General features: G+C 39.2%; 1 protein-coding gene and 1 long non-coding RNA gene across 4 annotated transcripts in view; one reads left to right on the top strand and one right to left on the bottom strand.

Annotated features, from left to right (window-relative positions):
- LOC114906269 overlaps nt 1–23,693 on the top strand; it is a 199,980-nt gene that overhangs the window by 107,404 nt on the left and 68,883 nt on the right. The window lies entirely within an intron of this gene.
- OTC (ornithine carbamoyltransferase) overlaps nt 13,679–23,693 on the bottom strand; it is a 57,069-nt gene continuing 47,054 nt past the window's right edge. The window contains exons 7-10 of one of the 3 annotated variants that reach the window (XM_029240956.1): nt 23,205–23,258; nt 22,975–23,124; nt 21,186–21,323; nt 13,679–15,446 (exon numbers count right to left, since the gene is read on the bottom strand). In XM_029240956.1, the coding sequence (XP_029096789.1) occupies nt 15,387–15,446; nt 21,186–21,323; nt 22,975–23,124; nt 23,205–23,258 (402 nt within the window). In that variant the 3' untranslated portion in view covers nt 13,679–15,386. Of the gene's footprint in view, nt 15,447–21,185; nt 21,324–22,974; nt 23,155–23,204; nt 23,259–23,693 lie in introns of all 3 variants that reach the window. The other 2 variants (XM_029240954.1, XM_029240957.1) reach the window with 2 other exon arrangements.

Genomic DNA, 23,693 nt, shown 5'->3' with positions numbered 1-23,693 from the left:
GACTCTGGGTGAAGGAGAGAGAGAAGGGAGGAAGAAAGTAGGAAGGTTGGGTGGAAGCATCTTAGACTGCAACACAGTTCTGAAGGAGTCTACAAGACCATCAGGGAGTCCTTGAGCCAGAGGTGCCATCAGAGAAGTCCTGCATCATTGGCTTGGAGCAGGCTCTGGGAAGCATGGCCTTGGTATCTACACAATGATACAGTTCAGAGTGCAGCAGCTGGGACCATCAGTCACTTACGGTCCTTGCAGTAGGGGATCGGAGGGGTCTATTTTCACGGCTGCCAGGAAGGTTTGTTTCCCTTCACAAAAAAGAATACTAATGTGCCATGTAAAAATGTGTGTAATTTCATAGGGTTCATGGACCCTCGTGGACCCTCTCAAGTCCACTCGCTGGATGGCATGGGTGGTTAAGAACACCTGTTTTCAGAATTTACTGCTGATGTCATTTAACAAGAATAGACTGCTGTGGGTTTTTATCAGAAAGACAAACAACACATCTTCAAAAGACACATAAATTCCTTAAGGATGTATAGTCTCTTCATTAAAAGGGGGGCCTATATCCTCTTAATATCATGTACAGTACTATATACATTGTAGATAATCTGAATATCTTGGATGGGTATACAATAAGGATCCCAGCCAAAATAGTCCCATTTTGGGGGGAGTTTTAACAGTAGGATTGGGAAGCAACAAAGGCTTTTCAATCTTGAAACTCTCTCTCTTGTCTCATAGTTTAGCAGAGCAGAAGTTTGGTGAATCCACCAATTTCAGAAGGCTCAGAACTTTGTTCTAATAAAGAAGATGCCCAATTTCTTTAATCAAATAAAATGTTTTCAATATGTTATTCCTCCTTGGTAAGCAGTGCAGTTGAAGCAGGGTAGTGGAATACATTTACAAATACAAGGCAAAGGATGATCTTGCACAACTCATTTGATCCCGGTGTGTTGGATTCCCCTACCTTTTTTTTTTGGCGGTACGCAGGCCTCTCACTGTTGTGGCCTTTCCCATTGCAGAGCACAGGCTCAGCGGCCATGGCTCACGGGCCCAGCCGCTCTGCGGCATGTGGGATCTTCCCAGACCAGGGCACGAACCCGTGTCCCCTGCATCAGCAGGCGGACTCTCAACCACTGCGCCACCAGGGAAGCCCATCCTCTACCTTTTTTAATGTTTAAAAATATAAATACTTCATTTATAATTTTAATTGAGATGAAATTTACATAGTTGAAAGTGCACAAATTTTGAAAGAACAGCTCAATAAGTTTTCACCCATGTGACCACCAATCAGGTCAAGATATAGAACATTTCCAGGACTCCCAGAAGGCTCCCTCGTATTCCTTCCCAGTCAGCACCCCACCCCTGCACATAAAAGTAACCACTATTCTGACTTCTATAACCATAGATTAATTTTGCCTGTCCTTAAACTTCATGAGCTCCTTTGTGTCCAGTTTCTTCCACTCTGCATTATGTCTGAGACTCATCCATGTTTTTTTGGGTGACTGTACTTCATTTATTTTCAGTGTTGTGTAGTATTCCATTGCATGGTTATCTTATCATTTACTGGCCCATTCTACTGTTGATGGATATTAGAGTTGTTGCCAGGTTGGGACTATTATGAAAAAAGCTGCTGTGGATTCTTGAAGATGTCTTTTAATGGACATAAGTACTCATTTCTCATTAGTGCATATCCAGGAGTGAAACGGCTGGGTCAGTGAAATATGTGTGTTCAGCTTTGCTAGATATTGCCCAATAGTTCTGTAATGTGGTTGCACTACCAGTTTTCACTCCCATCAGTAAGGTGTCAGAGTTCTAGCTGTTCCCTATCCTATCCTGGCCTCACAGACAGTAGGTATCGTAATTCCTTTAAATTTTGGTCATTCTGGTGGGCATTTTCCACTTTTAAGTAAGACTGACTGAGCCATTATCAGTCAGGGAAAAGGCACGTCAGTGCTCTCAGAACTTCTTAAAGAGCTTAGGACAGTTTTACCCCACTGGATACACAAGGTTGTGATGTCGATTTCTTTTTACTGACTATTTATTACAGCATTCTTGGTTCTTTGGAAGCACACCTATGGAAATAACAAAAGAAGTTTTATAATTATAAAGGCCCTTAGAAAAGGCACTGGAGATGATTCTGGGAAACTGAAAGTCTAGTCTATGGCCCAAATTGAAGTGGTACAAAGAGGGAAATGGCCTCTTCAGGGACCAGAGAAGAGGTTAGCTCCAGAGAAAGGAATGGATCATGCATTTTATTACTGAGAATAACTGTCCGTTCTTACTTAAATGTGTATAACTTCTCAGTGGTATTTAAAGGGTTAATAATTATCAAACAACTTGGACTTTGTTAGGTCAGAGAAACAGCGGTGTTCACATCGATAAGGTTCTGCTGTTTTTGAGCTTTTAATGATGAAAGAGGAAGGACAAGAAAGCCATTAATAATTATAACTAAGTAGTTTCCCTACTTTATTCTACTCTCAGATCCATGGACAGGAAATATGTCCGTTTGATCTATTAATCTGTAAATCAGGATTTGAAGACAAGAATTGTAGATTCATCATCTCCTTTAATCCTTTCCCTTAACTATTCTTACCCTATAAAACTGCCTTGATTTGTCTGTGGGGCTCTATTTCTAATTTATTTTAATTCACAATAATTAAAAATGAACAAATGTTTATTAATTGCTTTCCTTGCGCTAGGTAAATGGCTAGGGGTCCTTGCACCTATTATCATTTATGCTTCACACCAAGTATCTCGCTTAAGTTCTTCTCACCCCTGTGAAGCTAAGAGATTATATTTTATTAACACTGCTTTAAAGATAAAACTATTAAGGCAAAGAGGTGAAATGACCTGCTTTTGTATGTTTCATTATAATTTCAAGCTCAAAGAGCTTATTCTCTTTCTTTCACTTTTAGATTCAAGTTGCCAAGTCCTGTCAGTTTTCTCTTGGATGAAGGCTTCCATTTCCACAACTGCTGCTCTTGTTCAGGGAACAGAATAGCCACAAGACTGGTTTCCCAAATAAATCTACACAGTATCACCATATCAATCTTGATGAAACACTGCTTTCATTATGTCCCTCTCTCCTGTCACACTATTCAATGGCTCCCCAAAGCCTTCAGGGAAAATTCCAAACTTAGTAGCTTTTTGGTGAAGGCGCTCCTCAGTTATACACCAACATACTTTTCCAAATACTTTCACACAAAATCCTCCATTTCAAACAATACAGACTACTTACTGACCATCAAATAAGAATTGCAATCTCACACATTTGCTCACAGACCTGCCAACCTGAATGCCCTTCTCCTTTTTCTTCGCCTAGTCAAATGTTGCCAGGCCTTCAATGATAGACATCCATCCACTGACCTGAGGGGTACCCTTATCAGGTATTTTCTCCCATCTCTCAACTCCTGTGGCACTTCATAGTTGTATTAAGGAGACGGCAAATTACCTGTAGAGTAACAACAGGATGAAAAGTGGCACAGTAGATTTGAAAATAAATTATATACTCCTTGAACTGAAAGAGCTCAAAATGTGAGATGACAATATAAATGGAAAATTTAATTAGGAACTTAAAGATATGTTAGTAGCATTTCTGAGCATGTTCTATGTAGTAGGCCATGCACTATTTTCCCTGGACTTGCACATTTATTTCTATAAGTAGGCACTGTTATTATCCTCCATTTACTGTTGAGGAATCTGAGGCTCAGGTATGTTATAGGATGTAGCCAAGATCATCCAACTAATAAGGGGAGAGGGAGCATTTGAATCACCCATATTCTTTCTTTTTTTTTTTTAACATCTTATCCCTTAGGGTATAGTGCACTTAAGATGTGATCTCAAGTTCCACTTGCTCCAGGAAGAAGACAGGGAGATTGAGGGAATGTAAGACATTGGAAGACTAGTAGGAAGGTGAATACAGAGAAACAGAGGAGGGCAAGAGTTAACAGAAGAGAAATAAAAAGATGGACTGAAACTTGAGCCAATAAAATGGAGCTTAGGATTCTGGAGCTAGCTCTGTCAACATTTGTCTTCCAGGGTCCTCCTTTTATAAACCAGTTGAAGATTTGTAGATTCTTAAATGGCTCCAATTCAGTCAGCCATTTGGTTCTCAGCTTTAAAGCTGTGGAAATGCCATTTTACTAGTTTGTCAGCAGTTGCTAAGACTTTGAGGACCAGCTCATACCAACCAAATATCTAAGAGATTGATGAATAAACCAGCTAACAGTATATTCATGTACAATGACACTGTTTTACATACAGTCGACTCATAGCTGTCTTCACAGAACACTCCTAATGGATATGTCCTATCAGTGGCTTCCCATCATGCTTAGAATAAAAACCAAAATTCTTGCTTTGGCCTCAAAGGCCTACATGAGCTAACCCCGGTTGAACTTTCCAGACTTGTCTTGTGCTCCTCTCTCCCTTGCTCACTAAACTCTAGCTATATTCACCTTCTTCCAGTTCCTTGAAGAAGCCAAGCACTTTTTCACCTCAGGACCAACCTGTACGCTACTCCCTCTAGCTGGAATAATCTTCTCCATTCTTCACTTAATTATATGGGGCTCAGAAATTAAATACCTTAATTTCTTTTACTGACCTTAGTTAAAGAAATGTAATTTTTACAGTTATATTTAATGAAAAGTCTTGAGGGGAGCTAATCTTATTAGCATGAGCACTTTGAGAATTAATTCAAAATGTCATATTTGTACAACTCTCAGGAAGATAACGAAGAGAACTCAGAGGACGTTGAAATTCTAGTGACCATGTGAAAAGGCACTGTTGGAAAAATAGCCAGTAAGAACATAAGTTTTTAAACATTAAGATATGTGCTCTGTTCCTTGTTAGTGAGATGAGATCTTCAGAGAGATGTTCTATGATAAGACTTGTAAGCACAAAATGTCTAGTGTAATCACTTCTGCTCATAAAACAGGTTTGTTATAGGAACTTGTAGTTATTCACTTCAGGGATAAAATAATTTCATAATAATAAATGGAATGGGCTCACTTAAACCGTAAATGTACCTACCAGCCCTATGGCTCAACCTATACCTGTAGAAGAACTGCCATCACCTCAGACAAATCTGCTCCAAATCCAGTGAAAAGCCTGGGCGCCCCCCCCCAATTATTCTCATCACTTAGGATTCAGTTTTAAGGTCACCTTCTCTGAAACGCTTTCTCTGGGCACTGTATTTATAGCAGCACTACTTAAATTTTGGAAAATCACTTGGTAAAACTACAGATACCCAGCCCCGCCCTATTTCCATAAGCCAGGGCCTCTGTATTCTTTATTAGCTCTCCAGGTGATTCTGATGCTCACTGAAGTTTGAGAACTACTGATCCAAATGTGTACTCTTCCTTTTGTCCCTTTATTCTCTATTAGAGCGTCCTGTTTGTTTCCCTCCCAGCTCCTATCACAATATCTATTTACATGTGGTTGTCCGTCTCCCCTACTAGACTATAAACACTATGAGGGCAGGGATCATGTCTTGTCAATTACTATATCCCCAGCATACAACACAGTGCCTGGCACAAAACTGGGGGTCAAAACAATAGACGGCTCAGTATGCATAGGATGAATGAAATGGACTTTTGTTCATAGTGCACCCAAGACTTGCTTTATAGAAGTGAGTCATAAACTTTTTATTTTTCATGAGAATCTTTTTGGGGGATACTACTAAGTATTACAGATGAAATCAGAGTAGAGTCAGCTGTTCTGGTTAAATCAGAAATGGATGTTCCAGAGTTCTTCCCACCTGGCCTCCCTTGTATCCCTGAAGGAAGTATAGGACCTTGCTTCACAATGGGTGGTACTTGGACCAGCAGCATCAGTAAATGGTACAAAAGGAATGGTGGGTAAGACTGCTGACACCATAGCACAAATCAAGGCAGTAGAACCAAAAGTCATTTTATTCTTCACTAGCACATCCAGGCAGTTTAAAATTTTTCGTTGTTGTTTTTTGTTTGTTTTTGGTTTTTTTTGCAGTACGTGGGCCTCTCACTGTTGTGGCCTCTCCCGTTGCGGAGCACAGGCTCCGGACGTGCAGGCTCAGCGGCCGTGGCTCACGGGCCCAGCCGCTCCGCGGCATGTGGGATCTTCCCGGACCGGGGCACGAACCCGTGTCCCCTGCATCGGCAGGTGGACTCTCAACCACTGCGCCACCAGGGAAGGCCCAGGCAGTTTTTTTTAAAAAGCCAGATTCACTTACTAATGTCCTTGATGAAGCAGTAAAAATTATTAATATTAAATTTCAACCCTTGAGTACATGTCTCTTTAATATTCTGTGTGATGACATGAGAAGTAAGCATTAAGCCTTTCTGTTGCATAACAAAATATGATGATAAGATATGTTGAAGATAAGAACATATGCAATTCTTTGAGTTGTGTGTTGAACTAGCTGCCTTTTGCATGGTATACAAGTTTTTTGTTTGTTTACATTTATTTATTTTATTTATTTTATTTATTTTATTTATTTTTGGCTGTGTTGGGTCTTTGTTGCTGCGCGGTCTTTCTCTAGTTGCGGTGAGTGGGGGCTACTCTTCGTTGTGGTACGTGGGCTTCTCATTGTGGTAGCTTCTCTTGTTGTGGAGCATGGGCTCTAGGCGCGTGGGCTTCAGTAGCTGCAGCACGTGGGCTCAGTAGTTGTGGTTTGCAGGCTCTAGAGTACAGGCTCAGTAATTGTGGCGCACAGGCTTAGTTGCTCCGCGGCATGTGGAATCTTCCCGGACCAGGGCTCGAACCTGTGTCCCCTGCATTGGCAGGCGGATTCTTAACCACTGCACCACCAGGGAAGCCCCTTGCATGGTACACAAGTTTTAATTTTAAAAAAAACTGACAAACTATGGTCATTTGGACTTGGGTATTTGGCAGACATTTTGAAAATGAACGAGGTGAACCTTTCACTTCAAGCAAAGTAACTGACAGAATTTGTTGCCAAAGATAAAATTTGAGCTTTCAAGAGAAAATTAGAATTGTGTAAAATTTTTATCTTCTTGGCAATACTTAAAGATTTTTCTAATGAGATAGGTGGTTGTCTTAGCCCATTTGGGCTGCCGTAAACAAAATACCATAGACTGGATGACTTATAAACAGCAAACATTTACTTCCCACAGTCCTGGAGGTTGGGAAGTTCAAGATAAAGGTGCCAGTACAGTTGTGTTCTGGTGAGGACCCTATTCCTGGTTCATAGCGCCTTCTAGCTGTGTCCTTACCAGGTGCAAGGAGCTAGGGAACTCTGGGCGGTCCCTTTTATAAGATGCTAATCTCATTCATGACTTAAGTGCTTACCCTCATGACTTAAGTGCACCCTCATGACTTAAGTGCTTACCAAAAATCCCATGTCCTAATACCATAATCTTTGGGTTCTAGGATTTTAACATATGCATTTTGGGGGCACACAGACATTCAGACCGTAGCAGTGGTGGTATTAACAAATGCGATTTTTAAATTTTACATAATGTAATGTGCCATCATTTGGAAGATCTGCATAACTCAGTGAACTAATATTTTCCAAATGACCAATGTAGAATCACACATGGGCAAAAGATTTATTCAAAGTGAAGTTTTATGTAACAGTGTAGAAAAGTTCTTGATGTGGTTTCGGATTCCACACTGCAACTAATCTTTAAGGAGCTATCACTTGTAGAGTTTCAGTGTAACATCCAAGAATATTCATGATTATTTGAAAAGGCTACTTCCCTTTTTAACTACTTATATCTGTGAGGCTGAATAGTCTTCCTATACTTCAAACCAACATTGTACCACGGATGGAAAGCAGAAACAGATATGAGAATACAGCTGTCTTCTATTAAGGCAGGCATGCAAAAATACAAATCAATGTCATCTACTCTATTCATTAACTTTGTTTTGGAAAATATAGTTATTTTCATAAAATATTATAGGTTTACTATTGTTAGCTTTAAATAATATATAAATATTTTGAAAATTTCTCAGTTTTAATTTCTAATGTGATATATACTGATAGATATATACCATATAAACAAACATCTTTGAGATCTTTATAATTTATGAGAGTATAAAGAGGTCCTGAGAACAAAACATTTAAGAACTGCTGCCTTAAGAACAATTTGAAAACTTCTTCCTTTAAGCAGTTCTAGCCCCAAAGATAAATAAAGCCTGATGAGTTGTTCCTAATCCCTTTCCCCTTTTATCAGCTAGACCCCAAGTCTGACAATTGCCAAGTGCCTCAGATTTATTTCACATAAATGTACATTCCCGTCATGCTTTCCTAAGCAAAAGAGTTGTCACTTTAGGGATGCAAGGATTCTTCAATATATGCAAATCAATCAATGTGATTCACCATATTAACAAATTGAAGAATAAAAACCATATGATCATCTCAATAGATGCAGAAAAAGCTTTTGACAAAATTCAACACCCATTTATGATTAAAAACTCTACAGAAAGTGGGCATAGAGGGAACCTACCTCAACATAATAAAGGCCATATACGACAAACCCACAGGAAACATTTTCAGTGGTGAAAAACTGAAAGCATTTCCTCTAAGATCAGGAATAAGACAAGGATGTCCACTCTCACCACTATTATTCAACATAGTTTTGAAATCCTAGCCACAGCAATCAGAGAAGAAAAAGGAATACAAATTGGAAAAGAAGTAAAACTGTCACTGTTTGCAGATGACATGATACCATACATAGATAATCCTAAAGATGCCACCAGAAAGCTAATAGAGCTAATCAATGAATCTGGTAAAGTTGCAGGATACAAAATTAATGCACAGAAATCTCTTGCATTCCTATACACTGACAATGAAATATCAGAAAGAGAAATTAAGGAAACAATCCCATTCACCATTGCAACAAAAAGAATAAAATACCTAGGGATAAACCTACCTAAGGAGGTTAAAAGACCTGTACGTAGAAAACTATAAGACACTGGTGAAAGAAATCAAATATGACACAAACAGATGGAGAGATACACCATGTTTGTGGATTAGAAGAATCAATATCGTGAAAGTGACTATACTACCCAGAGCAATCTACAGATTCAATGCAATTCCTGTCAAATAACCAATGACATTTTTTAACAGAACTAAAACAAAAAATCTTAAAATTTATATGGAGACACAAAAGACCCCAAATAGCCAGGGCAATCTGGACGGAAAAAAACGGAGCTGGAGGAATCAGACTCCCTGACTTCAGACTATACTACGAAGCTACATTAATCAAGACAATATGGTACTGGCACAAAAACAGAAATATAGATCAATGGGACAGGATAGAAAGCTCAGGGATAAACCCACGCACTTATGGTCAACTAATCTATGACAAAGGAGGCAAGGATATACAATGGAGAAAAGACAGTCTCTTCAGTAAGTGGTGCTGGGAAAACTGGACAGCTACATGTAAAAGAATGAAATTAGAACACTCCCTAACACCATACACAAAAATAAACTCAAAACGGATTAAAGACCTAAATGTAAGACCAGACACTATAAAACTCTTAGAGGAAAACATAGAAAGAACACTCTTTGACATAAATCACAGCAAGATCTTTTTTGACCCACCTCCTGAAGTAATAGAAATAAAAACAGAAATAAACCAATGGGACCTAATGGAACTTAAAAGCTTTTGCACAGCAAAGGAAACTATAAACAAGACGTAGAATCTAGAAAAATGGTACAGATGAACTGGTTTGCAAGGCAGAAATAGAGACACAGATGGAGAGAACAAACGTATGGACACCAAAGGGGGAAAGGGGGAGGGGGAGGGGGGACGAATTGGGAGATTGGGATTGACATATATACAGTATATATATACATATATACAGTAATATGTGTAAAATAGATAACTATACATCTTTATGTATATATACAGTAATATGTGTAAAATAGATAACTAATAAGAACCTGCAGGGACTTCCCTGGTGGCACAGTGGTTAAGAATCTGCCTGCCAATGCAGGGGACATGGGTTTGAGCCCAGGTCCGGGAAGATCCCACATGCCACAGAGTAACTAAGCCCATGCGTCACAACACTGAGCCCATGTTCTAGAACCCGCAAGCCACAACTACTGAGCCCGTGTGCCACAGCTACTGAAGCCTGCATGCCTAGAGCCCGTGCTCCGCAACAAGAGAAGCCACTGCAATGAGAAGCCCGCGCACCACAACGAAGAGTAGCCCCTGCTCACCACAGCTAGAGAAAGCCTGCGCGCAGCAACAAAGACCCAATGCAGCCAAAAAGAAATAAACTTAAAAAAAAAGAACCTGCTGCATAAAAAATAAATTAAATTAAAAAAAAAAGAGTTGTCACTTTGATTAGATTTTTGCACTTGTTGGCTTCCATGTTTCGGTTTGGCAAAGAGCCAGGCCGCTCACCTGGGTAGCATAGGCATTCACAAAGCAGCTTCCAGAAGGAGATGACTCAAGCGAAGCTGCTGGCTTCTGCCAACTTCAGAAGACAAACTCATTCTTTGCCTTTTTTTAGGCAAAAAGCTATTCTACTCAGTGTTTCTGATGGTGGGATATAATTTTGTTATTAAGGGCCAAAGAAAAAATATAAAGTTATTAAAAACAATCAATCAAATAAAAGGGGGCTAATATTTATTTAGTGCTTGCTTTAAGCCAAATACTCTTATATATGTTAATTCATTTAATCCTTTCAGCAACACTATGAGATGGGCATTATTATTCTCATTTTACAGATAAGGAAAGTAGGATTAGATGGCTGTTATATAGCAGAGGAGGGATAAAACCCAGGCCTCAGTGGCTCCAAAGACAGATTAATAGTCAGAGGATCTGGGTTATGTCAAATGCTTTATGGTGGTGCTTTATGGATGTGGGGATAAAGACACCTCAAATAATTCTTTAGAATTAATTACCTCATACCAATGATGATTCTCAAAGTGTGGTCCCTGGACTGGCAGCATTGGCATGCGTGGGAACATGGTAAAAATGCAGATTCTCAGGCCCCAATCCAGACCTGCTGAATAGGAAGCTTTGGGGGAAGTGAGGAAGGCAATGCAAAGGGCAGACCAGCCGTCAGAGTTGCCGACCTCTAGTGTTTAACTGTGACAGAAATAAACCTGCAATATTGTCAGTTAACTCAGGTGTGCTCTTCTCCGGGGAGAGCAAATTGGTCTCCTATTCCATGCAGCTAATAAATTCCTCATTATGAATTTCAACATGTGACAGGAAAATAATATTTGTTATTTATAATGTTCTGCTTCCTTCTTAAGGAAGACTGATCCTGGTAACCAGAAAAATTTTTGCTTGCTTAAGCACGAGCTCTTCACCATTTGTCTAATGGCCTCTTATCTTCCTGCTCCTCCCTTGATGCCTGAAGGATCAGCAGTACGGTACAGACCTCTGAAAAATCTTATTCATGGATCTTCTTAGATCAGATTCCCTGGAAGCAGAGCCTGAGTTGGGGATTCCTGTGCAAATGATTTATTGAGGAAGCACTCTCAGGAGAAGAGAAGCAAGGGAAGGAGGTTAAGCCTCAGGGAAAGCTAACCAAGGATGTGGTCTCAGACAGATACTGGCTTCAGCCTAATCCCCAGGGAAGCTCTGGAGCATGAATTTCACCACAGGGTTGGTCCTGCCTAGAAGGATGAGAGCCAAGTTTTTGCACACCTCTCTATCAGTTACTCACTGACTGTGGACTGCCAGTAGTGGGATGAGGGTGAGAGTGTAACCTCCTGGGATAAGTGGTTCCTGATGGCTGAGGGTAGCAAAAGGGGCAGCTGTGAGCCATTAGTATCCAACCCTGACAGCAGCTGGGGGGTGGGCGAACCCAGGTTAATAGACATCTGGTTGAGACACCAACAGCATCTACTACATGAATGCTTTTGGGATCACTGTTCACATCCCTGAAATCTGTATCGATCTCTGCTTAGGTGTGAACTCTCCTCTCATCTGTTGGCCTCATAGAATCCAAGTCCTGGACCGGCCAGCTTCCTATTCCCCATTCAGCCATTGAAGTAAGTCAAATCAAGTGGCTACATTTGTAGGATCCCAGATAGTTTGCAGAGGGTGTTGAACACATGCATTATCCCTCCCTGTAGAATATCTTTCTATCCTAGGAACATTTTATTGTTATTTCCTGTTTCCTTCTTTTTTAAAATGAAGGGATGATCTGGATCATTTCTAAGCCTCATTCCAGTTTACAAATTCACTTGCCTAACGATTTTGCTGCAGAAGGCAGCTGTTGTACCTGCATTGCCTCTGGGAATGAGTTTCACAAAAACATGGATAAGAAACTAAGTCCAGTGTCATTGATACAAGTCAGGCACTGTTCAAACTGTGAAAAGATTTAGTCCATATAAAGGAGTGCACTTCCACTTGTTCTGACCACGATTCTTTTATCAATAATTGATATTAAATTTACTGGATAATTATGAGGGATGAATGACTTTAAAATATTAGAGAACTGCAGAGTTGATTGCAAATTCCTGCCTCAATGATCTGTGTCATGTGTTTGCCACACAAAAATGCACAGATACTATCATTCCCATTCCCAATATTACAGTGCGTCAGCACTTAAATTAAGGGCTTCAGGAAGGTTTCACGATGGCAAAGCAATGTATCGTTGAAACTGTGGCAGAAACTGAGGCAAAACTGCAAAAGTATCACTGAAGTGTCCCTATGTGTCTCCTTTTAATCAAGTACAAGCTGATATTGAAAAAAATTCCTGATGTAAATAAGTGAAAGTAGGTCTACCCCGACCAGATACTGGCCCTTTGTGTGACTTAAAACAAAGCACCTATTCAGGTTTATAAAACACTGAAAAGTGTCCCCTCTTGCTGGACAACTTACAAAAATGTCATTCCTTCCTTCTGGCTGTAAGGCCTATAAGGAGGCACAAGCCTTGGTATCTGAAGTGCAGACTGGGTTTTAACCCTTACTCACACCTTTTACCTGAGACCTTTGCACAGAGTACATCTTGCATGTCAGTATATAGTGTTCCTGGTTGTAGGTGTCCAATCATTGTGACTTGAGTGGTTTTCCATTCTTTGATATGACCTTTCGTATTTGTCATCAATCCTACAAAATTGCTGAGTAGCACCACGTCTGAAGACATGCGCAGCTCATCTCCATTGATGAGACTGTCCAAGACAAAAATGCCCAAAAAAGAATGTGTTCTGGATACCCTCTCTGTATGTATTCTTCATTCCTTTTTATCATATGAGAAGATTTGCCTTGGAACTTTGGCATTGGACCAAGAGGCCCTCACCATTTTAACTGAAGTTCTAGGGTCGCTTATTTGTGTAGGAGCTCTAAGGTGGCATTGCCATGCTAATCTATGCAGATCTTTCTGCCTGGGGGTGTTACAATAGTCAAATCGTTAGCACAATATTTGTTCGAATATCTGACATTGAATTATTTTTCTAAAGTTCCTAGAAACATCACTGCAGGGAAAAAAGAAAACAACTGATAATTCTTCCCCTACATGGAAATCATTGCAGTGTAATTACGTGGTGTTTTTACTTCCATTGTTACAGTGGAGAAAGCCTGGAAGAAAGGAACTCTTTGACTAGTTATATCAATTAAGTCGATAGCATCTACTACACCAGCAGCCCAAGGGTCATTGCTGGAGTTTTTGTTAATCTGTGTCATTACAGTAGTTACACAGGAAAGGGAGTGAGGGAGAAAGGGGTAAAAAGAAACAGGAGATAACATACCTTTGGAAAAATTAATATCAATACTAAATCTTCCTTCCCGGTTTTCTTTATTCCTGACAATATAAATAATGTCTTCTTAAGATGAAAAGTTAAGAAAGCAAATAACTTCCTACAGGCTTAAGGTTGAGAACAGTGTTAATTTGTGTGTTCATAAAAAAGAAAGATTTGGGCCGTTTTGAGGTAAGGTAACTACATTTTGGCAAGAAAATGATACAAGTTCTTTCTGATTGAGGGAAGATTATACCTTCTGTTTGGTTCAGAGAATAGCCAGCAAAGAGATGAGAGCTCGTTACCATAGGAGACTATTTAGAAAGTGGAGTGATACTCAGGATTATGTCCTTTGTGTGTAGACTCATGGCACCTCCTAGTTAAATTGTTCTTACACCCTCTGCCGAAAGAAGATAGTTCATGAAACTCCACACTTTCTTTCTTAAGTGCTCCCAATAAATTACCATAAACATGAAAGTCACCTTTGATATTTACTGGAAAAATTGATTTTTTCCTGTAATATTACGAGCCTTCCTCCATCTCCCTACTAAATATGTTTTATTGCATCTTCATTGCACATGTGATTTGTAATTCATCTCATACTCCCTCATTTAAGTCATAGCTATCTGCTGAAGAATAGCAGTCAGCCAGCCTGGAAACATTCTTCCAATAGTAGAAATGGAATATAAAGGTAATTACTTTTCTTGTCCTCTGTAAAATATGTTACTTTTTTAAAGTTTCAGTTATTTAACATTTGAACTAAAGATTTTAAATTATATCATAATAATTCAACAATACACATTGTGTTCACCCACAAGAGACATCTAGCTTTAATTACATAATAATCCAGTAATGAAAAATTTTATTATCTTGAAGAAAAATTAGAGGAAAAAAATGGACTAAATGTAGCAAGTAGTAGAATTATGGAACTACCCAGTGTGTGGTGTGATTAGATTCGTGACAAGCACAAACATGAAAAAATTAAATTGGGCCTGCTGGAGAATTTGAACCTACTAAAATGTCACTAATGGGTGTTATATTCCTAGCTAGGTATTCATGGTTTTACCACTTGTTCCCAAAGGCTTCTGTAGGCTTGTAACATTAAGTATTTATTATAGAAAAGAGATGTGTGCTCTTGAGGGACCCTCCTTCCACAAATGACTAGAAAAAACTCCAGAGTTTGGACATAATTATAGCTGTTTTTCTAAGAATTTCATCATTTGCCTCCGTAAGTGAATGTCTGTCTACCTCATTTGCCTGAAAATTGTATTACATAAGCAAGACGGATCATCTGGCTCCTTTGTTGGTCCTAGGGGATATGAACACAGCCCACAAATCTACCAGCAGCTGACTGTCTGGTAAATGTTTACTTATAAATTAGTGTGGGTGATAATTTATTAAGGTAATAAGTGTAGATTACATTTAATGGCTTAGGCATTATGTGTTATGAACACAGTATTTTATGTTTAGTTGAAGCAAATGTATATGACTACGAATATGGTACCCAAATGTAACTCAGAAATTGTGAATTAGAAAGTTTAAACGAAGTTAAGCCACGTGTTACAGTGCATCAGCACTTAAATTAAGGGCTTCAGGAAGGTTTCACAATGGCAAAGCAATGTATCATTCACCTATACCCTGTATCAAGATTTGTTTATTTCTTAGATTCTCTTCTCCTTCCCTCATAAACTGACTCATTCTGTTGCTGAAGAAGATGGTTTCTCTCTTGAGAAGCATCACGGCATTAAAACTTTGGCTTCTGGAGCTGAGGCGAGTAATCTGTCAGCAGGGACACCATGACAGCCTGGGATGACACACAGAGAAAGAGAAAGAAAGAAATGGGTAAACATTAGCAAGAGTCTGTTTAGGGACCTACGGAAGAGGATCCAGGTTGCAGCTTTGAAGGCCTATGGTTGAAATGTGTTTTCCCGAGGAAATGATAAGGGGACGGTTCTGAACTAATATTTATTTTTATTTGGATAAAGGGAGATCAGGAGGGATCAGAGTGACCCAAATACATACACAAACACCATGCTTATTTAGGCCTCATTCCAGGACTAGTGGGGGAGAGAGCTGAAGTGAGATTCCAAGGTGGTAGCCATGATTGGATTTTCTAGTCATAGTGAAACCTAGGTATTGGCTGGTTTTAGAGAAATAGAATCCCTCCCATCCTTGTGTTTACACTGTGGTTTGGCTACTTGTAACCTAGAGAAGGTTAGAATAAATCAGATGTAGAGTAGTTAAGGTAAATCATTTAGGTTAATGAATAATGTCTTTCCGAATCTGGGTCCTCATGAAAGAGTATTTATAACCAAGAGTGCAGCTTCCCATTAGGCTGGCAGCTACAAATGGGAATTTTCACCTTTACTCTTCCCAACTTCCACAGTAATGCCAATAGTAATAAGATCAGAAACAGTGATGACAAATGTTGATTGAGTGCTTACTATGTACCAGACGAAGTGCCTTACCATGTGTTAGTCGGTTAAGAAGTATTTGCCAGGCACTGTGCTAGGTGCTACAGTGAGGCAGAGAGAACTGTTTGTGCATTGTCTCATGTAACGCAACAACCTTCTAAGGCAGCTTGTGTTATTATCGCTTATAGATGAGAAACTCAATCCTGGAAACAACACAGAGTACAGAATTGGATTTGGACCCAGGTTTCTCTGACTCCACTCTTAAGAGGTAGTTTTACTGCCTTTCAGGTACTTGCTCTTGCTTTTTGACCAAGCAAGAGCAGGTCTTGTCTTTCAGATGTGCCCATTGAAAGTATTTATTGAAGAGTTACCATGTGCTGGGCCCTGTGCTGACTGCTTTATGTGCATCATACTATTTATGATCCATTCCTACTATGTGAGGTAGGAAGAGATATAAAATACAGATGAGGAAACTGAAGCATAGGTATTTTCCTGAGTGGTGGTAGTAAGGGGTGGATCTGGACTTGCCTGTCCTGGACCTTGACCACCATTTTCATATGAATAAACTGGGCTTAGAGGAGTTATGGTACTTTCCCAAGATCACACAGAGAGCCAGAATATTAACCTGATTTCCAAAGCCTATGTTCTAGAACCAACCAGTACTCTGTATTGCCTTCAGGCTACAGAAATGTATTGAGCACATATTTAGGGTATTTGTCAGGTACCCTTCTAGGTATAATGAAGGACATTACAGACAAGATCAATGCTCTTATGAAGGAGTTTTCATTATAGGGAGGGGACAGGCAAGAAACAAAAAAGAAAATATCAAGGAGTGACAAATGTCATTAGAAAATAAAAAACAGGATAAAGGAGGCTGGGGAACCATTTAAGAGAGGGTGGCCAGGGAAGATCTTGTTAAAGAATGACATTTAAGTTGAGATCTGAATGGCAAGGAGAAAATAGAAAGGTCAAACACTGGGATAAGAACATGTTCCAGGAAGATATTTTAAGCTTTTTTATGGGTTCCTGGGATCACATCTCAGGTTTGGTTTTGTTTTTAATGGTCACTGCATATGTCAAATTTATTTTCAAATATTAAATCTTAGAAAGTCAGTTAGGAATGGAGTTGCCAGATTTAGTTAGACACATACATACATATATACATACATACATAAATAAATAGGCATTTCAGATAAACAATGATTTTTCTTAAACTATAAATATGTTCCAAATATTGCATGGGACACATCTATACTAAACAATTATTTATTGTTTATTTGAAACTCCAATTTAGCTGGGTATCCTGTATTTTATCTGGCACCTCTAACTTGGAGAGAAGAGACAATAAAATACTATGAACTACGTTCGCAATAGTCTTGTGTATCTAAGGGTCATCACAATAGCAGTGCTTTGAAGTGGCAGATTTTTTGCAGGATCCCTTTAGGTTACTTCAGCTCCACAGTAAAATTTGTAGGTAGAGGAAGAAACCCACCTGACTCTTCATGAGTCCTACAGCCTTAGTAATTACTGAAAAATACAAAAGGTAGCTTTGTGGGAAGGAGAGCATGCATGTCCGTGTGTGTGTGTGTGTGTGTGTGTGTGTGTGTGTGTGCGTGTGTGTGTGTGTGTTTTAAACAAAGAGATCAAAAGGCCTGTGCCCTATGGAGAGAATGATGTGATTACTGGAGTGTTCTGAACAGCACTGCTGGAAATCGCCCAGCATGAAGGCCTTAAAAAGCTACTGTGACTGCTGAAAGAGTACACTTTTGCTTTAAAAATGTTATATGCTTTTAGAACAAGCCCTTCACCTTATTTAGTTATTACATTAGTCATTATGGGCACCTCAGAACTTGAGGATAGATTGTATCTTTCCTTCCTTCTTCTATCCTGATTGTAAATGAAACTGTGTGTGTGGAAATCATTCTCTAGAGAGTAGTGCTATCCAATAGGACTTTCTGCCATGATGGAAATGTTCTATGTCTGTGCTGTCCAATACAAATAGTGTAGCCACCAGCCATATGTGGCTTTTGAGCACTTAAAATGTGGTTAGTATGTCTGAGGAATTGAATCTTATACTTTATTATCTTTTAATTAGCTTAAGTCTAAATTTAGGGACTACCCTGGCGGTGCAGTGGTTAAGGCTCCACGCTTCCACTGCAGGGGGCGCCGGTTCGATCCCTGGTCAGGGAACCAAGATCACACATGCTGCACGGCACAGCCAAAAAAAAAAAAAAAATTCAATACCCACATGCGCCTCGTGGCTACTGTATTGGATAGGGAAATTCTAGAGGAAAACAAGTATTGTGCCTTTAGAACATCCCAGAAGACTCTATCACAGCAATGCTGAGCCTAAATGCCATTCTAAATAAGCTGTCTAAGAATAATTTCTTTGCCTATGAAATAGGAATTTAGACTAGACAATCTCTAAGGTCTCATCCCTCTTGGAAATGCCATGCTTCTAGGAATTGTACAGGCTATGTGGGGACTGCACAGTGTTCATTTTTTTATCTCCAGTGCCTGCCAGAGGGCCTGGCACACAGTAGATGTTCAGTATATGATTGCTGAAGTGAACTTAATTCAATGGGACTGCCAAATCATCTGGCTCAGAGACATAAAGAGGACAGCACGTGTGTCACCAACCCCCTTCCAGAATCCATGTCAGGTCTCACTAGTCAGTTATGCCACTCTTTCCTTCCAAGACCACAGGCAGGCTTAGAACCTTCTGAACATAGGACTCTAAGTAGCCTGTTAATGAGATTGAGGACCTAAGAATTAAAATCACTTGCCATCTATATGGCTTGATCTGCTTATTTTATATGTGAGGAAACTGGGACCCAGAGAGGTAACACTTATGCAATATGACACAGCTGACAGTTGTGGCATCAAAGGCAGTTATAGAATTCAAGTGTCCTCGCTCCCAGTCGAGTATTCTTTCTATTTTAGATTCTCTACTTTCATTTTAATATGACTATGCCTCTTGTTTTCTTTAAAATATGTTTTCCCATTAGGGAAAGGAAGATGGGAGATGGAGAGATGGTGGTAGGACTTAGATGGTGGAAAATGGGTGGGCATAACATTTCACTGTGTGTATGTATAATATATACACTCCAAACATTTCAATTATGTGAATGCATTAAGTACTTAATTTTTAAAGTAAATTCGATTGAAAGATGTGCATAATAAGCTCTTTAAAAATTCAGATGTGCAGAGACTCTTCATAAATGATATTTCAGAAAGCTTACTTTTAGTTTCCCCCTCTGAATTCCAACAAAGGACCTATTTTAACAGATTTGGGTTGAAAACAATTTATCTTTGTAACTTCAGTCATCCTCTGATAAAGAATAGAGCCTGAGGCCAATTCTTTGCTATGTTTCTTCCTGAGGTATATGGGTTGGAGAGCTCACATTTCTTTTTTCGTCAGCTGGATCTTTGCTCCTCAAAATGTGGTCCACAGGACAGCAGCATCTGCATTACCTGGTTGCTTGTTAGAAATGCTGAATCTTGGGCCCCATCTCAGACCAAATCCAAACCTGCACTTTAACAAGATCCCTAGATGATTCAAATAGACATTAAAGCTTCAGAGGCACTGGTCTAAATGACATGACAATTGCCATTTTGGCCAAAGTTAGTGTCCTGAGGTGGCAAGCTGGAAGGTACAGTAAAAAAAAAAAAAAAAATCATCCCTCTTGTTAGATATGACAAATTTAGGCCTGATACACAACTTTTCATTGCAAAGGGAGTCATGATTGGCTTCTAGTCAGCTATAGTAGAGCTCAAATCTCTGCTGGTCACTGCATTAGATCAACAATGAAGATGATAATGGTGATGATAATTATAATAACAACATTTACAGTGCATTAGATGACATACTAAATGTTTTACATGCATTATTTAATGCTCACAATAACCCTATCTATATCCATTTATAGATGACATAAATAATTAGCAGATAGTCCTTTCCAGCTTGTTTTTATCTACTCCGTATACTGAAAGCTATAAACTACATTTCCCAGACTCCCTTGTAGCTGGGATGCAGGCATGCCACTCAGCTGCATCTTGCAGCCATGAGTGAACAACGTGCAGTGGAAGCCACCTCTGGGAGATTGGATCTTCTAGTTCATATGCAAGTGGGGGAAACTATAATGGACTATCTGGCATTTAGTTTCCAGGGCATTAGGTACCAGGCTATGGGTGCCTGTGTCAGTGGTGTTTTGGTTACAAAAGAACCACAGTGTTTCTCGGCAATTTTCCTGCCTGTGTTGTTTCTGAATATGTGGTATACAAGAAGGATTCGCTGCACCCTCTTTCCCCAGAGATTCTGGGAGGTGCCTAATATCTTTTAGCAAATTCCTTTTTATTTCTCTACCTGAAGGGGACTCTATTGTTTGCCAGTAAGACCCTGGCTGGTATAGTAATTGAGATAAGTTAAATCGCTAAAAGATGGTGGTACTAAATTATGGCACTGGAGTATTCCGTTTTCCAGAAAAGACAATGGTGTTTGGGATACTATAAAGCAGAGGTGTGAGGTTAATATTTCCTAGAATAGTGGTGATGAAGATGAAACTAGTGGCATTTTGTTAAAGGGACCAATAATTTTTAAGATTAGTCTTGCTGCAATTTTGGAAATGTTCTATACCTAAAAACAAACGTGTCTGTGGGGCTAAAGCCAATAGAGAACCAAAACAATTATCTAGGCAAGGAATGAAAGGAAGAAAGAGAGGAGAAAGGAAATAAGATTTCTTTGAATGCCCACTTTGTGCCAGGCACTGAATTAGGGGCTTCTATAAACATTAACAAGGGGATATTAAAATTATTGTATAAGAATTATACAACTTATCATGGTTGGCAGGCAATGGTGGCTGGTGCTCACACTGATCAAGAACAGTAAGAATTTTGACTAAAATAGATATATTTCAATGGGGGTCAGTTTTACCCCATTGAAAATATACTATAAATGCTTTAAGCAATAATAATCTATTATGAACTTTCTGAAAAAAAAGTAGATGCTACCTGAGCAAGTAATGTATGTGGGTAATCCCAGCTGCTTATTATTTACCAAAAGGCATGAATGACCAAGTAGGAGGCCACACAGAGAATTCCCTCTCCTCCAGTCACCATTTCTTGCTTACCATGATTGTCCACTTTCTGTTTTCGGCCTCTGGGAATACAAGTGATCGTGGAGAATAAAACACTTCATCGTCCACTTCTTCTGGCTTTCTGGGCAAGCAGTGTAAAAATGTCCAGTCTGAAGCAGCAACTTTAGCCATCTAAAGAAGAGATGGGGTTAAGACTGTGTTTTGACTCTTATATGTGGCTATCACATTTGTCTTCTTCACAGTCAGAGTCTCTGACTCTGACCCGGGGTCAAAGGTCAATGCAAAGGGAGAGATAAAGGGGCAGAGTGAGGGTTTAAGCTCAAGGCACCCATCGGAAATGTATATGGTACTTTCAACTTATGGAACTTTCTAGTCATTTTTTTTGATTTGGGAGATCACCACTCCAAATTAAACCACTAACTCAGTTTTCTGGTACTCTGTCTAGTGAGTTAATGGACACTTCAGTAAGGAACTCTACTAGGGTAATATGTGGCTGATAGCAAAAGTCACCAGTTATACCCCAATGTATTTTAAAGGTTGCGTTTACGTGATAGTGTTATATTTTTAGGTTATCTCAAAATTATGGTCTTTAGCACTTGAAGCATACTTCATTACTAGTTAAAACAATTTTGAAAAAGAGCTCTGAGATAGGAGTGCATTAAACAGGATTATGGGCACTATGCACTAGGTGGTTCATTCTTCATGCAAATGTCCTAGTAATTTTAATTTTCTCTAACAGTTAATTCCTGAAAATTACATTTTCCCATCCATTTTCATCGTTCACTTACAGATTCAAAACTACATTCCCTCATAAATTATTACCTCAAAATTACTGCCTTTGTACTAAATTTTTTTTGTTTTTGTTAAAGAAACAATAGAAAATAGGATAATGTGATATAATATGAAAGAATATTATAGTTCATAGAAAAAGATATGGAAATCGCCAATAAACATGAAAAGATGTTTAACTTCATTAGTAATCAGAGAAATACAAATTTTAAAAAGCATGAGATACAGATTTTTAAAAGTTAAAAATGTAAATTGCAACTAAGAACGGAGAGAGTGTGGAGGGATTATAAATTGTCAGTCCTTTTTGGATGGGCAGTTTAAGGAGCATTTCTCATATTTTCAAAAGTATATACCGCTTCACGCAGAAATTCTCCCCAGAAGGAGGATTCTATTCTCTAGTAATACCTGCACAAAGAAATACATATAAAATGATCTTCATTGCAGTATTGTTTGTAATTGGGATAATTGGAAATAGCCTAATTTTTCGACAGGAAACATTTTAGGTAAAATATGTTCCACTCATACTTTGGAATTCTATGCAGCCATTAAAAAGAATGAAAAATATCTGAATGAATGGACAAGAAAATCTAAGATTTGTTAGGTGGAAAAAATAAGTCACAATAATATGTCTAATCTACCATTTATGATAAATCATTAGGGGTGGAGGGGTGTGTGTGTGTGTGTGTGTGTGTGTGTGTGTGTGTGTGTGTGTTTGTAGGACTATGTAAATACACAGAAAAGGTCTGCAAAGAGACACAAAGGGCAAAGAATTCTGATGCCTCCACCATTGTGAGAGGGAAAAGCTTGCTTCTCTCTTCTGCCTGGGTTTCAATTCCTTCATCCCAGACAAAAGTGTCTTTCCAAAGGACAGAGCTAATCTTCAGGAGGAGAGAAATCACTGGGGGATACAGTCAGTGAGTCCTTTATAGGGAATGAAGGGACAGTCTGTTCTCCCCAAAGTGAATGAGTGATTAGATGATTCTGGCCTTTATGAATGGAATTAATGAACCTTAAGAGAGGCATCAGTTTGTACCTTCATTGTAACCTGGTAACCCTGGAAAGCCTGGAGCCGCTTTTTCTTCTCCTCTTCTTGCCCCATACTTATCCAAGTGTCTGTAATTAATACATTGCCTCCACGAGCCGCTTCCAATGGATCGTTCATCAGTGACAGCTTGGTACCATTCTGGCATACACGAGCAAGCCGGTTAAAGAACTTCACAGGACAGGGAAAGACAGTTACACCTTTACATATAAGGAGCATACCTCCTTGGTATACTGCTCTGCCAACTTGGTTATGCTGGGATCAGGCTCATAACCCTGCAGGGGGAAGAATGAACTGTGATTTAGGTAGTTTTCTTATGAATGCCTTCTTATACATGCATTATTTTCCTTTCAACAATATCCCTGTCTCCTTCCTGTTTTTGCTCTAAGTTGTAGCTCAACCATGTTCAGTAGAATATGATGTTGACATCTAGAATTTCAAACCTTAATGGTGCTTTGGGGGAATTTTAAAAGGTAATCAATTGCCCCATTTGTCTTTTATTATCTTTGACCTCTTTCGTCATAAAGACAAATGGGGTGTGGTGCTTTCCAGCTCTCGGTAGCACCTCTTCTTGTCCTCTAATAGTTTAAGAGGATTATATACATAATTCTACAACTTAATGCATTTTTGTTGCAGAGTCTCTCCACAAGCTGTTTTTTTTTTTAATGCTATTTTTGTCTGAAATGCTTTTTCCCACCCACGCCGCGTGG

This window comes from Monodon monoceros, unplaced genomic scaffold (genome assembly GCF_005190385.1).
Source record: "Monodon monoceros isolate NGI ecotype Baffin Bay Population unplaced genomic scaffold, NGI_Narwhal_1 Super_Scaffold_22, whole genome shotgun sequence".
Lineage (NCBI taxonomy): Eukaryota > Metazoa > Chordata > Mammalia > Artiodactyla > Monodontidae > Monodon > Monodon monoceros.
This window is presented reverse-complemented; position numbering and strand designations above follow the sequence as displayed.